At 47.9% G+C, this 14,224-nt stretch overlaps 1 protein-coding gene across 1 annotated transcript in view; it reads right to left on the reverse strand.

Moving 5' to 3' along the window:
* The window catches only part of LOC309326740 (hydroperoxide isomerase ALOXE3-like), a 33,238-nt gene that overhangs the window by 2,441 nt on the left and 16,573 nt on the right, over positions 1–14,224 (reverse strand). The window contains exons 7-13 of the mRNA XM_081835701.1: positions 12,911–13,054; positions 11,521–11,724; positions 8,863–8,949; positions 5,829–5,998; positions 4,150–4,271; positions 1,507–1,607; positions 599–769 (exon numbers count right to left, since the gene is read on the reverse strand). Coding sequence (XP_081691827.1) covers positions 599–769; positions 1,507–1,607; positions 4,150–4,271; positions 5,829–5,998; positions 8,863–8,949; positions 11,521–11,724; positions 12,911–13,054 — 999 coding nt within the window. The remainder of the gene's footprint in view (positions 1–598; positions 770–1,506; positions 1,608–4,149; positions 4,272–5,828; positions 5,999–8,862; positions 8,950–11,520; positions 11,725–12,910; positions 13,055–14,224) is intronic.

The raw sequence follows: 14,224 nt of genomic DNA on the forward strand, positions 1-14,224 counted from the left end.
CTGCAATTCTGTGTAGCATTATACTAGGGGGAACATGGAACTGCCATGATAATTCCACTTCTAGCCCCTTGTGGCAATGCCTTAGTCCTAGCATGGAAGCTCCATTTTGAACATTGTTTATCTACGCCTAATTTAGCTTTGCAGGCTCTGATTCCCTGATTAAAGGTAAAGGGACCCCTGACCATTAGGTCCAGTCGTGGCCGACTCTGGGGTTGCGGCGCTCATCTCGCTTTATTGGCCGAGGGAGCCGGCGTCCAGCTTCCAGGTCATGTGGCCAGCATGACTAAGCTGCTTCTGGCGAACCAGAGCAGCGCACGGAAACGCCGTTTCCCTTCCCGCCGGAGTGGTACCTATTTATCTACTTGCACTTTGAGGTGCTTTCGAACTGCTAGGTTGGCAGGAGCTGGGACTGAGCAACGGGAGCTCACCCCGTTGCGGGGATTTGAACCGCCAACCTTCTGAGCGGCAAGTCCTAGGCCCTGTGGTTCAACCCACAGCGCCACCCGCGTCCCTTGATTAAAAACCATTTAATCACTGCATTTTATCTCCGTCGCTCCCTGCTTCTCCTTTCCCTTTGCTCTGCCCCCAGCACACTCACCAGGTCGCCTGGCTCGTAGCTCACGATGGAGAGCAGCGTCAGCAGAGCGCAGGAGGAGTTGACTTCGGGAAGCGTGGCCAAGATGCTCTCCAAAGTCGCGGAGCCCTTCACCTTGGGCGGGGGCTGGCGCAAGGTGGCCGGCGTGTTGGGCATCCAGGCGGCAAAATCAAACTGTCGTGCGGTAGAAAAAATGGCAGCGTCAAGGAGGTGGGAGAAAATAGGTGGAGTCCAGGAAAGAGCAGGTCAGAAACCCAATGATAAAAGAATCGGTGTGGGAATTTGTCATGCGCCACAGAGACCGGTTGTGGGTGTGTTTTAGCCAGCCTGGTCTGGTTGTGGCCCCATTTCTTCAGAGGGCAAAATGTTGTCTTTGGCAGAATCTACTATACGTTTTGATCACTGCAGATGGTGACAGCAGTCACGTAATTAAAAGACGCCTGCTTCTTGGGAGAAAAGCAATGACAAATCTAGACAGCATCCTAAAAAGCAGAGACATCACCTTGCCAACAAAGGTCCGTATAGTGAAAGCTCTGGTTTTCCCAGAAGTGATGTATGGAAGCGAGAGCTGGACCATAAAGAAGGCTGATCGCCCAAGAATGGATGCTTTTGAATTATGGTGCTGGAGGAGACTCTTGAGAGTCCCATGGACTGCAAGAAGATCAAACCTCTCCATTCTGAAGGAAATCAGCCCTGAGTGCTCACTGGAAGGACAGATCCTGAAGCTGAGGCTCCACCAATACCACCCCATGAGAAGAGAAGACTCATGCACCCTCTTGCAGTTCCTTGAAATTTTGCCTCTCACCCTTGCGCTGGATGTATTGCCACCACTGGGAAACAGACACAGTCCAATTCAGAATTTGGTTTAAGAAAAGGGATGGGGAGAGAGAGGATCAGGTGAGGCCACATACCTGTCCGCTGTTGACAGCCGCATGCCTTGCAGAGGAGCAGAAGATGATCATGGTGAGGAACTTGATGAGCTCGGCTTTGGTTTCCAAGGTGGAAGGAACGCCTGTTGGGATGGACAGGAAGCTTAAGCTATTCTGCAACATGAAGCCATGTCCTATAGGGATGGTGTGTGGGCAGTTCTGTTTATGGTTAGAGATGTGATGGAGCAGAGGGGATTGTGGAGAGGAAACGGGATGAAAGAGAGGGCGGGGAGGTTTGTAGGTGATGATGCCTTCAAAGCAAAGCCCTGTAACTGCTCGGCAACTGTTATGAGAATTATAAGTAAAAACAAAATTAAAAAATTCCTTCCAGTAGCACCTTAAAGACCAACTAAGTTAGTTCTTGGTATGAGCTTTCGTGTGCATGCACACTTCTTCAGATACACATGCATGCACACGAAAGCTCATACCAAGAACTAACTTAGTTGGTCTTTAAGGTGCTACTGGAAGGAATTTTTTTATTTTGTTTTGACTATGGCAGACCAACACGGCTACCTATCTGTAACGAGAATTATAAGGTCTAAGATACAAAATAAATGTTCATAAATGTACCAGGCAAACACATACATAAATATATAAACCACATGTCTGAAACAGTACAGGAAAAGGGTCCTAAAGCCATTTTGACTCTTTCAGTGACCTCAAATATTCCTCTGCAATTTGGATGGAAATGGGAAAAGCCTCCCCATTGTCTCTGTGCTCACAAATCCTGCCTTAAGGACACATTTGGGTATGAATAGGGTGAGCCTGTGACCTGGGCTCAGGAATTAAGTATTTACCATCACAAAAGAATGGCCGGGCTGTTCAGGTAATGCAGTCAGTGACCATTAACAGGTTTTCTGCCAGACAGGATTCTGCTGTACACGGCCCGCTTCTGTCATGTATGTATGATGTTGTTTTGGGGGTGGTCTTGGGCTATGGGGGATGCGGGTGGTGCTGTGGGTTAAACCACAGAGCCTAGGGCTTGCTGATCTGAAGGTCGGCGGTTCGAATCCCGGCGATGGGGTGACCTCCCGTTGCTCGGTCCCTGCTCCTGCCAACCTAGTAGTTCGAAAGCACGCCAGTGCAAGTAGATAAATAGGTACCACTCCGGTGGGAAGGTAAACGGTGTTTCTGTGTGCTGCTCTGGTTTGTCAGAAGCAGCTTAGTCATGCTGGCCACATCACCTGGAAGCTGTACGCCGGCTCCCTCAGCCAATAAAGCGAGATGAGCACCGCAACCCCAGAGTTGGCCACTACTGGACCTGATGGTCAGGGGTCCCTTTACCTTTACCTTGGGCTACAGGGTGGGCAATTTCTAGAGTCTATATAAGGGCTTGTGCACCATTTTTCAGGGTTCTCCTCCCTCCTGCATGCGGTGTGTGGGGGACCCTGTTGCAACAGTTCCTTGAATAAAGATCAGGCTTACTAGCTGCTTTGCTTCTCAATATTCTCTGGTCGGCCTCTGTCATTTTCTCCTACCAATAGAGAACCTACATAAGGACTCCCTATGGGCTCTTGGGTACCCCATAAGGGGAAAGGAACAGTTTTTTCTTATACCAGCAACCACAAAGTTCCTTCCTTCCCTTCCTTCGCCAGGAAGACCTGGAGGCACAACTGGGGGTGCCCATGGCAATCACCCTTTCGGCTGACGAGGCGCTTCCTGTTTCAGGCCCAGCTTCCAGGACCGTTGTCTTGTCTTGCCCGGCAAAGGGACCATGAACTATGCTATGTACTGAGTTGAATAGGATCCAAAATGCCGCAGTCTGATTGGGTCCTAGAACAATAGGATTCAGAATGCCGCAGTCTGATTGGTCCTAGAACAATAGGCTCCAGAATGCAGCAGTCTGATAGGTCCACAGGAGCCACCCAATCCAGCTCCAGGTGGAAGTGAATCCGCAACCTGATTGGCCTACAGGTGAATCCTGGAATTAGCCAATCATGTGGGGCCCATTGTGTAAATAATGTATATAAAGCAGACATTCTGGGGGAACTTCCATTCCTCCTCACCACTATTGAAGGGGTACAGTTAGGGTTACCCCAGAAAGCCCTAAAAAAACCTGTTTGTGATTCCCCCCCCCCAGCCAGGCCTCGGCGTACGCATTTTAAAAAACTGCATTTTCCTCTAAGACAAAAAAGCATGAGCTAAGCAGTCCTCTGTAACAAAAACGCTGTAACAAACCCAGAGCTGGGAACAGTAAAAGCTTTCGCTTCCCAGATCCCAGATAACCTTGTCCTGGTACACTGATTTGCAACATACTTCCGAGAACAGAGCCAGAGAACGAGAAGCAACATTTCTATGTAAGAATCTGTGAAGGGGGAGAGGAAAAAAGGGGTTTGAAAAAAGGATAAAAACCTGCTTGTAAAATGTTTTTGGTGCGGCCTGTCTTTTGTGAACTGAATCACACAGGTGCCTTCTGCCCCCCCCCCCCGGAATGGCAGAATAAAACGCTCTTTCTCTGGATTAACCCCTTGGTGTTGTTTGACTCCTTTTGTCTCTGCTCGGGTGCAACAATTATTCCTACCCATGGATTAAAAAAGGCTACACTATGAGCTGAATAAAGAGCATGAAATCCACTCTCGACTCTGAATATATTTCAAACTAGTTGGACACAGAGAGGAGCGTTACCTGATTCCTTCCTGCCCAGGAAAGCTTCAGTGAAGATCTCGTGAACCCAGGCTTGCAGTTCGGGGTCTCCCTTCACAGATGAGTTGCATCTGTAGTAGAGACTGACGATTCCAGAGACGAACCTGGAAAGCGGAAGAATTCGAGACATTCATGAACCTACTAATAGGAGGAAATTGGCGCAGCACCTGGGAATTTGACACACGCTCTGGTTCAGCAGTAAAGGGTTGGTTTTCCTGGGGGACAAGTGTGGGCTAAGAAAAGCTCCACCTGTTGATGTTCTGTCTTTCATGTGCATTTTAGAGGCACAGGGACCCTGGCAGTAGGGGAAACAAGGGGCAACAGGGAGCCCTAAGAGAGCATCAGAAAACCAGAAAATGGTACAGTGGGAATGGGGCACGAGGGTCATCTAGTCCTACCCCACTGCAACGCAGGAATCTTTCGCCCAACGTGGGGTTCGAACCCACGGCCCTGAGCTTAAGGGTCTCGTGCTCCACTGACTGAGCTTTTCCCTCACTCAGAGCACCTTCTCGCAAAGGTTTCTCCCAGACCATCTCAGGGAAAAGGCTTAAACAGAGATTCCTTTCAAATTGGCTGGAGGTTTTGGCCTCGTTTCAAGCCTAACACCTGCTCTCATCTTAATCATCACCCTTGATCCTTAATTAAGAGCAGATCTACTTTCCAGCTTTTGCTGAAGGCAATCACTTAAGCTGAACTAGTCGAAACAAATCTAAAAAGGTGTGGGGGGGGGGAGGAATGTGATTTTAATACCTAATTTGCTTTCCACAGTTAACTACTTCCTTTCCCTTCTCAGGGAATGAGGCCGTCTGTCAATTCCCTCTGTTTCAGGATTTATTTGCGTGAACAGATTGCTTCGGGATTCGAATCGGACCCAGAAAAACCTTCATCGTGCAATTTGTCTCTAATATTCTCCTTGCTTTTGCTGCTTCTGAACCTACCTTCCTCATTTTGCCACATTAGGAAGAACTTCCTGGTCATAAGAACTATCAGACATTTTTGGTTTTTAAAAAAATATTATTATTATTATTATTATTATTATTATTATTATTATTATTATTACCCTGCCCATCTGCCTGGGTTTCCCCAGCCACTCTGGGCGGTTTCCAACAGAAAATTTAAAACACGATACAGTGGTACCTCAGGTTAAGTACTTAATTCGTTCCGGAGATCCGTTCTTAACCTGAAACTGTTCTTAACCTGAAGCACCACTTTAGCTAATGGGGCCTCCTGCTGCCGCTGCGCCGCTGGAGCACGATTTCTGTTCTCATCCTGAAGCAAAGTTCTTAACCTGAAACACTATTTCTGGGTTAGCGGAGTCTGTAACCTGAAGCGTATGTAACCCGAGGTACCACTGTAAATACATCAAACATTAAAAGCTTCCCCAAACAGGGCTGCTTTCAGATGTCTTCTAAATGTTGGGTAGTTGTTTATTTCCTTGACATCTGATGGGAGGGCGTTCCACAGGGCGGGTGCCACCACCGAGAAGGCCCTCTGGCTAGTTCCCTGTAGCTTTGCTTCTCGCAATGAGGGAACCGCCAGAAGGCCCTCAGCGCTGGCCCTCAGCGTCTGGGCAGAACAATGGAGGTGGAGATGCTCCTTCAGGTATACACAACCAGCCCCTTCTGTGTCCAGATCCCAGGCCCCAACCCGCAAAGGCTCACGTTTCTATGGCCTTCCAAATCTTCATCCCATCATCCCTGTAGTAGTAATTGGGCAAGGAGGCGACTCCTCTTTCTTGCAGGTCATCCGGGAGGCAGAGGGAGCTGTAGGTAGAGGCCTCCACACCTTTCGCAAGCAGTTTTATCATCCCGTCCCGTCCCGTCGCTGTTGCCTGCAGACCAACAGGGGGGAAATGCAAGGATCACAAAGGCAAATTCCCTCTGGGGAATTGTATAGAAATTTATTTCTGCACGCTACAACATCAGCAAGAATGGTACTTGCCCCGAAGTGGAAAGAAGTAGAAGTCCCAGTAAAGGAAGAATGGATACAAAAACTTTTTGGAATATGCAGAAAAATGTCAGAACTTACCAGAAGAATAAGAAATCAAGATAAAAAACTTTTAATAAAAGAATGGAAATGGTTCACTGAATATTTGCAGATAGATTGCAAACAGATGAAAACATTGGCAGGATTATTGTAATAACCTGCAGTTTCGTAAGAGTTTATATTTAAAGTAGATAATTAAAGGAGCAAATTAAATGAATTTGGATATGCAGAAGATATTTTAAAAAATAAATTTAAGGAACTGCAGAAAGAGGGGGAAGGAAGTCAAACTTTGAAATGTTAAATGGATTGTGAAACTACTGAAATGTATACATTTGCAAAGTATAAATAAAAAACTGAAATATAAATAAAGGCAGATTCCCACTAACTGGAAGCACTTGCGGGCAGACACAGCCAACCGGAAGCCCTGAGCCCAGCTGAGAACTGCCGTCCAAAGTGCCTAAAGGGTTCCAAGTGGCTGGTGAAAGCTGCCTAAAAGCCGCAACCAATGAGAATCGATGGGACCAACCAACTGAACCATAGCTGTCAACTTACAGATTTGAAAATAAGGGACCAGCAGCCTTGAAAATAAGGGATCAGCAGCCAAAATAAGGGATTTTCCAAGCACAGGTATGTTTGACTTCTGAGCCCCTCCGAGCCAAAGGCAGAAAGCCCAGCCAGCAGCCAAACGAAGCCTCAAGCCGTGGTTCCCACAGTGCAGCAACCCAGCAAAGGGGATGCAGCAAGGGAAACCACCGTCTCCTCTCCGCTGGGAAGTGCTGAGCAAAGGCGAGTCCCCAGGCAATGCAGCTGATTTGATTGGCACAAGGCATGCAAGCTCCACCCCCCAGTCGTTCTTAGTCTCCTTATTGGGTGAGCAACGCAGCCAAGCAACACAGCTGGAGCCTCCCTCCTCCCTGGCCGGCAGGGAGGGAGGGAGGGAGGGAGAGGAGCTTCTTCCTTTGAAACCCGGGAAATTTAAGGGACATCATCAATAAGGGACAGCAGCAGGACACGGCGCTGGGATAAGGGACTGTCCCGCCAAATAAGGGACGGTTGACAGCTATGGACTGAACTACCCTCTGCTCCCAGTGTTGCAAAATGAAAACTCTGCTTTTGGACTCCAGTTTTGGGACCTTCAGATTTTTGGCAGGCCTTCACTGCTCATTCCTGTGTTTCCAGAACTGTGGTTAGCTCCCAGCCTCGTATCCAGATTGGCTGGGGCAAATTTGGGGTTGGCTTTTACAGCCTATCTCCTCCAAGGGACTCAGTATCCAGTCCATGATTGGTCAGAGAAGGATGGATGGAGGCAGGAACTAGTCAAAGCAAGGCAGATCTTTATTTTTCTGTTGCAACAGGGTCGTCCCCACACCCGTTGCAAGGAGGTGAGGACCCGGACAAGAGGCCCTTTATATGTCCAGCTGTCCTTTGTCAACAACAAATTGTCACTGTTTTTTGTGTTGAATATATGCTATATGGTCATTTACGGACCTAATACGTATCTAAAGCCATTCACACATGCAGAATGTAGGCACCCTATATATAGAAATGAGCAAACCAGTGATATTTTAGGGAGCAGGCTAGCAGGCGGGGCCCATGACTTACATCACAGGAGCCTACACAACACAAAACGCTGTTGCTGTAGGTAGATTTTATTTTATTTGTTTTTTATTTTATATTTTGGAAATGTACATCCAGGTTTTTTTCTTCTTTAAATTTTTTGGGGCCCCCAAGAGAGTGGGACCCTAAGCTATAGCTTGTTTAGCTTATACGGCACTGTACCCAGCGCAAAAGTGTGTAACCGCTTGTAAAGATTTTAGAAATTACCCGACCCCTTAGTCATACCCGTTTCACAGTAAGAGGCGGTCTACAACAGAAATTTGAGAGTATTGCTTTTCTCCTGTCAAAATATCCTAAGATGCTTGCTAAATGCCTTTTCCTGTCCAGTTTGGGCCATTCTTTCAGGATGGTAAATATCCTAGTTCTTGAATCCATTGTCACAGACCTACCCCATTCATGTGAGAGGTTTATCCATTTACAGTCAAACCTCAGAATTTGAATGGCTCCATTGCCAAACATTTCAGTTCCCGAAGGCCAAAAACCCGGAAGTAAGTATTCCGGTTTTCGAATGTTCCTGTACGGGTTTTGGAGGGTTCTGCAAGTGAAAAGAACTATTGGGAAAGGTTTCCCCAAGATTTGTCTACTTCAGATAACATATCTGGAGTGGTCCAGAGAGTCAAGATAGCTTCGGGATTGCTCTGTGAACTCAGATAACGTGTCTATTGGGGGGAAGGGATATTTCCTAATTTTGACGGTGGGAGGGTTGGTTTTCTGTGGAGTGTGCACCTTAAAATTTGTGTAACAGCTGTGACTGTTATTACGGGTTTCCATCTCTGAAGGACCTGGGCATTCCACTGACTTCCTGCCAACATGGCGGCACTTCCTGTCTACCAGGATGCAGCTTTTTTCGACTCCTCTTCCTACATCTGTGGCAGCCTACCTGGGACGCCCAGCTGCCCCTCAGCTGCCATGGCCCACAAGCATAATTTTGGACACAAACCCATCCTGACTCGTTAAGGGGTCTCAGCCCAGCTCCAGCCACCCACCTCACCCCAGGTCCCAACTTATGGGGGGTGTTTTTGGCCGCTGGCTAGACACCTGATGTGGGACCAGGACCCAGGACTTTCTCCTCCTTTTGCAAATCTCTCTTACCTGATCAAATACCCCTCCTGGTTGGATAAGACTGGTACGGGCAAGGGTGTTGATGTGCAGAGTATAACGGGTATGGGGTATCAGGAGCTGTGAGAAAGCGAGGAGGAGAAGAAACACGGGTTTAAGACAGGAAGGGAAGCGTCTCCTGACGTCCTCCTCACACTCAAATGCAAACATTTCAGGTTCTCAAGTTTTTTTGCCATATTTCTGCCATTTTCTGCTAGGTTATGCATCTGTTCCGATTCACACATAAATCAAAGAATCATAGAGTTGGAAGGGACCCCTAGAGTCATCTAGTCCAACCCTTTGCAAAGCGGGAATCTCAACTAAAGCATCCATGGCAGAAAGCCATCTGGCCTCTGCTTAAAAACCTCCAAGGAAGGAGAGTCCACCACCTCTAGTAAGAGTCTGTTCCACTGTCAAACTGCTCTTACTGCCAGAAAGTTCTTCCTGATGTTGAGTCGGAATCTCCTTCCTTGTATCTTGAAGCCATGGGTTCGAGTCCTGTACTCCGGAGCAGGAGAATACAAGCTTGCTCCATCCTCCAAGTGAAAGCCCTTTAGATATCTGAAGATGGCTATGGCATCTCCTCTCAGTCTCCTCTTTTCCAGGCTAAACAGATCCAGCTCCTTCAACCGTTCCTCATCAGGCTTGGTTTCCAGACCCTCATCATCTTGGCTGCCCTCCTCTGGGCACCTCCCAGCTGGTCAACATCCTTCTTCAATTATGGCACCCATGTTCAGTGTCGTAACATAGGCTTTTTAAAGAGATAGGATTTTTCAGTAAAATGAAGCTAGGAGACCTAGTCTTCCAAAGACGTCGTTGTTGTGTTATCCTATAAAAATGAGGACTAGGACCTTGATTTTTTTAAAGAGAGAGAGCAAAATGCTAGTTCTTCACAGTCACCTAAGGAGACTCCGTAGCTCATATGAAACCACCCTAGTGCTCCTTTCCCCTTATGGGGTAGCCAAGAGCCTGCAGAGAGTCCTTATGTAGGTTCTCTAGAAGTAGGAGAAAAAAACAGAGACCAACCAGAGTATATATTGAGAAGCAAAGCAGCTAGTAAGCCTGATCTTTATTAAACTGTTGCAACAGGATCCCCACTCCCCACACGCAGGAGGGAGGAGGAACCCAGAACATTGGTGTGCAATCTCTTATATAGACTTTTGAAACTGCCCACCCTGTAGCCAGACCCCCAACCCCCCCCCATCATAATACATGACAGAAGGAGGCATCTACAGCAGAAATCCTGTCTGCCAGGATACCTGATAATGGTCACTGATTGCGCTACCTGGGCAGCCTGGCCATTCTTTTGTGATGGTAAATGCTTTAATTCCTGAAATCAGGTCACAGGCTCAGCAAATATGCCCCTCGGAGAGGTAAGCAAAACACAACAGAGAGGCTTTCCTCATTTCCTTCCTCCTTGCAGAGAAATGTTTGAGGTTGATTTGGGAGAGTCCAAATGGTTTCAGGATTGTTCTCCTGTACTATTTCAGATATCAGGGGTGCGGGTGGCGCTGTGGTCTAAACCACAGAGCCTAGGGCTTGCCGATCGGAAGGTCAGCGGTTCGAATCCCTGCGACGGGGCGAGCTCCTGTTGCTCGGTCCCAGCTCCTGCCAACCTAGCAGTTCGAAAGCACACCAATGCAGGTAGATAAATATGTACCACTCCGGCGGGAAGGTAAATGGCGTTTCCGTGCGCTGCTGTGGTTTGCCAGAAGCGGCTTAGTCATGCTGGCCACATGACCCGGAAGCTGTCTGCGGACAAACGCCAGCTCCCTCGACCTATAGAGCATAGCTGTCAACTTTCCCCCCTTTTTTGAGGGAAATTCCCTTACTCCGAATAGGATTCCTCGCAAGAAAAGGAAAAAGTTGACAGCTATGCTATAGTGCGAGATGAGCGTGCAACCCCAGATTCGTCTGCGACTGGACCTAATGGTCAGGGGTACCTTTACCTTTACTATTTCAGACATGTGGTTTACATACATGTGTTTGCCTAGTAAATTTATGAACATATGCTTTATATATACAGTGGTACCTCGGGTTAAGTACTTAATTCGTTCCGGAGGTCCGTTCTTAACCTGAAACTGTTCTTAAACTGAAGCACCACTTTAGCTAATGGGGCCTCCTGCTGCCGCCGCGCCGCCAGAGCATGATTTCTATTCCCATCCTGAAGCAAAGTTCTTAACCCGAGGTACTATTCCTGTTAAGTTGTGGGTGAACATATCCGACGACGCAGTGATTCTTCAAACAGCTCTTGTTTATTCACAGGCCAGAACAGAACTGAACTGAAGGGTTCAGCCAGCCTGCTTATATAGAGCTCCACTAGAACGCAACAGTAACCATTTTCTGTAACTATCCAATCACTGAACGTCACTTTTGATCCCTTATTTGCATATGTGGACCAGAGTGAAAACTATCTACAGTATCCCCCTGCTGACACCAGGGTGAGAACTTCAGTACATAACAATTTCTGGGTTAGTGGAGTCTGTAACCTGAAGCGTATGTAACCCGAGGTACCATTGTATATGTGAGACCTTAGAAGTCGTATGACACTAGTAAGGCACTGGGTTGTTCAGCTGTTAACAGGCCCCCATCGCAGAGGGCACCCCCATGTCTGACCACCCGCTGTGAGACTATCCCCTCAAGACCCCTTACCTTGTACAGAGGGTGACACATTGGCAACTGGCGAAGGGTGGCCATGCTGTAGACCTCACAATGGAAGTGCGCTTCGAGGAGGTGAGTGTTGACCTCGTGGACGTGGAAGTTAGACATCCTCACCCAGATCTTGGCAAGCATCCAGTCCCACTTGGAGTCCGTGGGCAAGAAAATGGGGTTCTCCGGGCCTGGGGTCTGGTTAAGCTACCGGGAAAGAACCAGGGAGAAGAGGAGATCAGAGAGGACGTTGTCCTGTTTTATATGCACCTGCAAGGCTGGGAACTGCCAGCAGAGGACAGCAAGTGGCAGGAGGGATCATAGATTCGTAACGGTGGGAGGGACCCCCAGGGGTCATCTAGTCCAACCCCCTGCAATGCAGGAATCGAAGACGCCAACAGCTCCATGGGGGAGGAGAGGGCTTCCCTAGAGGGGAAGGGAGGGTAATAAATGAATGGTTTGATGTTGAATCCTGACAAGACAGAAGTACTGTTTTGGGGGGACAGGAGGTGGGCGGGTGTGGAGGACTCCCTAGTCCTGAATGGGGTAACTGTGCCCCTGAAGGACCAGGTGCTTAGCCTGGGAGTCATTTTGGACTCACAGCTGTCCATGGAGGCGCAGGTCAATTCTGTGTCCAGGGCAGCTGTCTACCAGCTCCATCTGGTTCGCAGGATGAGACCCTCCCCACCCACAGACTGTCTCGCCAGAGTGGCGCATGCTCTGGTTATCTCCCACTTGGACTACTGCAATGCGCTCTACATGGGGCTACCTTTGAAGGTGACATGGAAACTGCAATTAATCCAGAATGCGGCAGCTAGACTGGTGACTGGGAGCGGCCACCGAGACTACATAACACCGGTCCTGAAAGACCTACATTGGCTCCCAGTACGTTTCCGAGCACAATTCAAAGTGTTGGTGCTGACCTTGAAAGCCCTAAATGGCCTTAATTGCCCAGTAGACCTGAAGGAGCATCTCCACCCCCATTGTTCTGCCCGGACACAGAGGTCCAGCTCCAAGGGCCTGCTGGTGGTTCCCTCCCTGCAAGAAGTGAGGTTACAGGGAGCCAGGCAGAGGGCCTTCTCGGTGGTGGCGCCCGCCCTGTGGAACGCCCTCCTGTCAGAGGTCAAGGAAATAAACAACTATCTGACTTTTAGAAGACATCTGAAGGCAGCCCTGTTTAGGGAAGCTTTTAATGTTTGACGTATCACAGTATTTTAATATTCTTTTGGAAGCCGCCCAGAGTGGCTGGGGAAGCTCAGCCAGATGTGCAGGGTATAAATAATAATAAATTATTATTATTATTATTATTATTATTATTATTATTCACAATGCTTCCAGTCCTGCGCAGATAGCTTTTGGGTCAGGATGCAACAAGCGAGAAGCGTCCTGTTACCTGAATGGCTAAGGGCATCATCTGGCCTTTGGGGTTGAGGTGCAGCAGGCAGAGGGGGGCTGCCAGATACTGGCGCTTCCCGTTCAGTTTGCAGGTGGGGATGCCCTCGAGGATCTTGTAGTCGGTGATGAAGATGTTTCCTTTCTGTGGGAGAGGCGGAGAAAGAGATGGACCGGGTCAAGCAAGACGCAGTGAATCAATCCTACAGCTACCTGTTAGAGTGAAAACATTCATATTGCATTTCCTCCCCTAACCGTAGGCAGAATCATAGAATCTAGTCCAAACCCCATCAATGCAGAAATCTTTTTGCCCAGCGTGGGTATGTACTGTATTTTTCGTCTATAAGACACCCCCATGTATAAGACGCCCCTTATTTTGGGGGACTCAGATTTAAGAAAATGGGGGGGGGGGAGGTATATCCATGTATAAAGGTAAAGGGACCCCTGACCATTAGGTCCAGTCGTGGCCGACTCTGGGGCTGCGGCGCTGATCTCACTTTACTGGCCAAGGGAGCCGGCGTTCAGCTTCCGGGTCATGTGGCCAGCATGACTAAGCCGCTTCTGGTGAACCAGAGCAGCGCACGGAAACACCATTTACCTTCCCGCCAGAGCGGTACCTATTTATCTACTTGCACTTTGACGTGCTTTTGAACTGCTAGGTTGGCAGGAGCAGGGACTGAGCAATGGGAGCTCACCCCGTTGCGGGGATTCGAACCGCCGACCTTCCGATCGGCAAGTCCTAGGCTCTGTGGTTTAACCCACAGCGCCACCCACGTCCCTTTCCATGTATAAGACGCCCCCTAATTTTTGACATTATTTTAAGAGGGGAAACCTAGTCTTATACAAGAAAAAATACAGTATATAAATTTTTTTATTAATTTTTCTGTTTTACAGTTTAGAATACCTATTGAAACATCCTTAAAATACCAATGACTTCCCTTCTTCTCTTTCCACGGTTCATTTCACTTATCATAAATCCCTGCATATTTTACAAAAACTAAACCGTTCAGTATTCCATTATTACACCCATCAAAACTTATTTGTTGAATTTATCTTAATGCTGCCAATGTTTTCACGTGTACATGATTTCCCCCCATGTATTCAATAAATGTTTTCCAATGTTCTTCTTGTTCTCTTATTCTATATGTGAATTTCCGTCTGAATTATCCCCAGCAAAAGGGACTCTCTGGTTGTACTTTTAAACATTTTCTTCAATTCATTATGGATTATTTCCCAATACTCTTTTACCCTTTTACAGGTCCACCACATATGAAAGAACATTCCGCCCAGCGTAGCTCTTGAACCCGTGACCCAG

This window comes from Podarcis erhardii (assembly GCF_964252035.2).
Source record: "Podarcis erhardii genome assembly, chromosome: 13".
Lineage (NCBI taxonomy): Eukaryota > Metazoa > Chordata > Lepidosauria > Squamata > Lacertidae > Podarcis > Podarcis erhardii.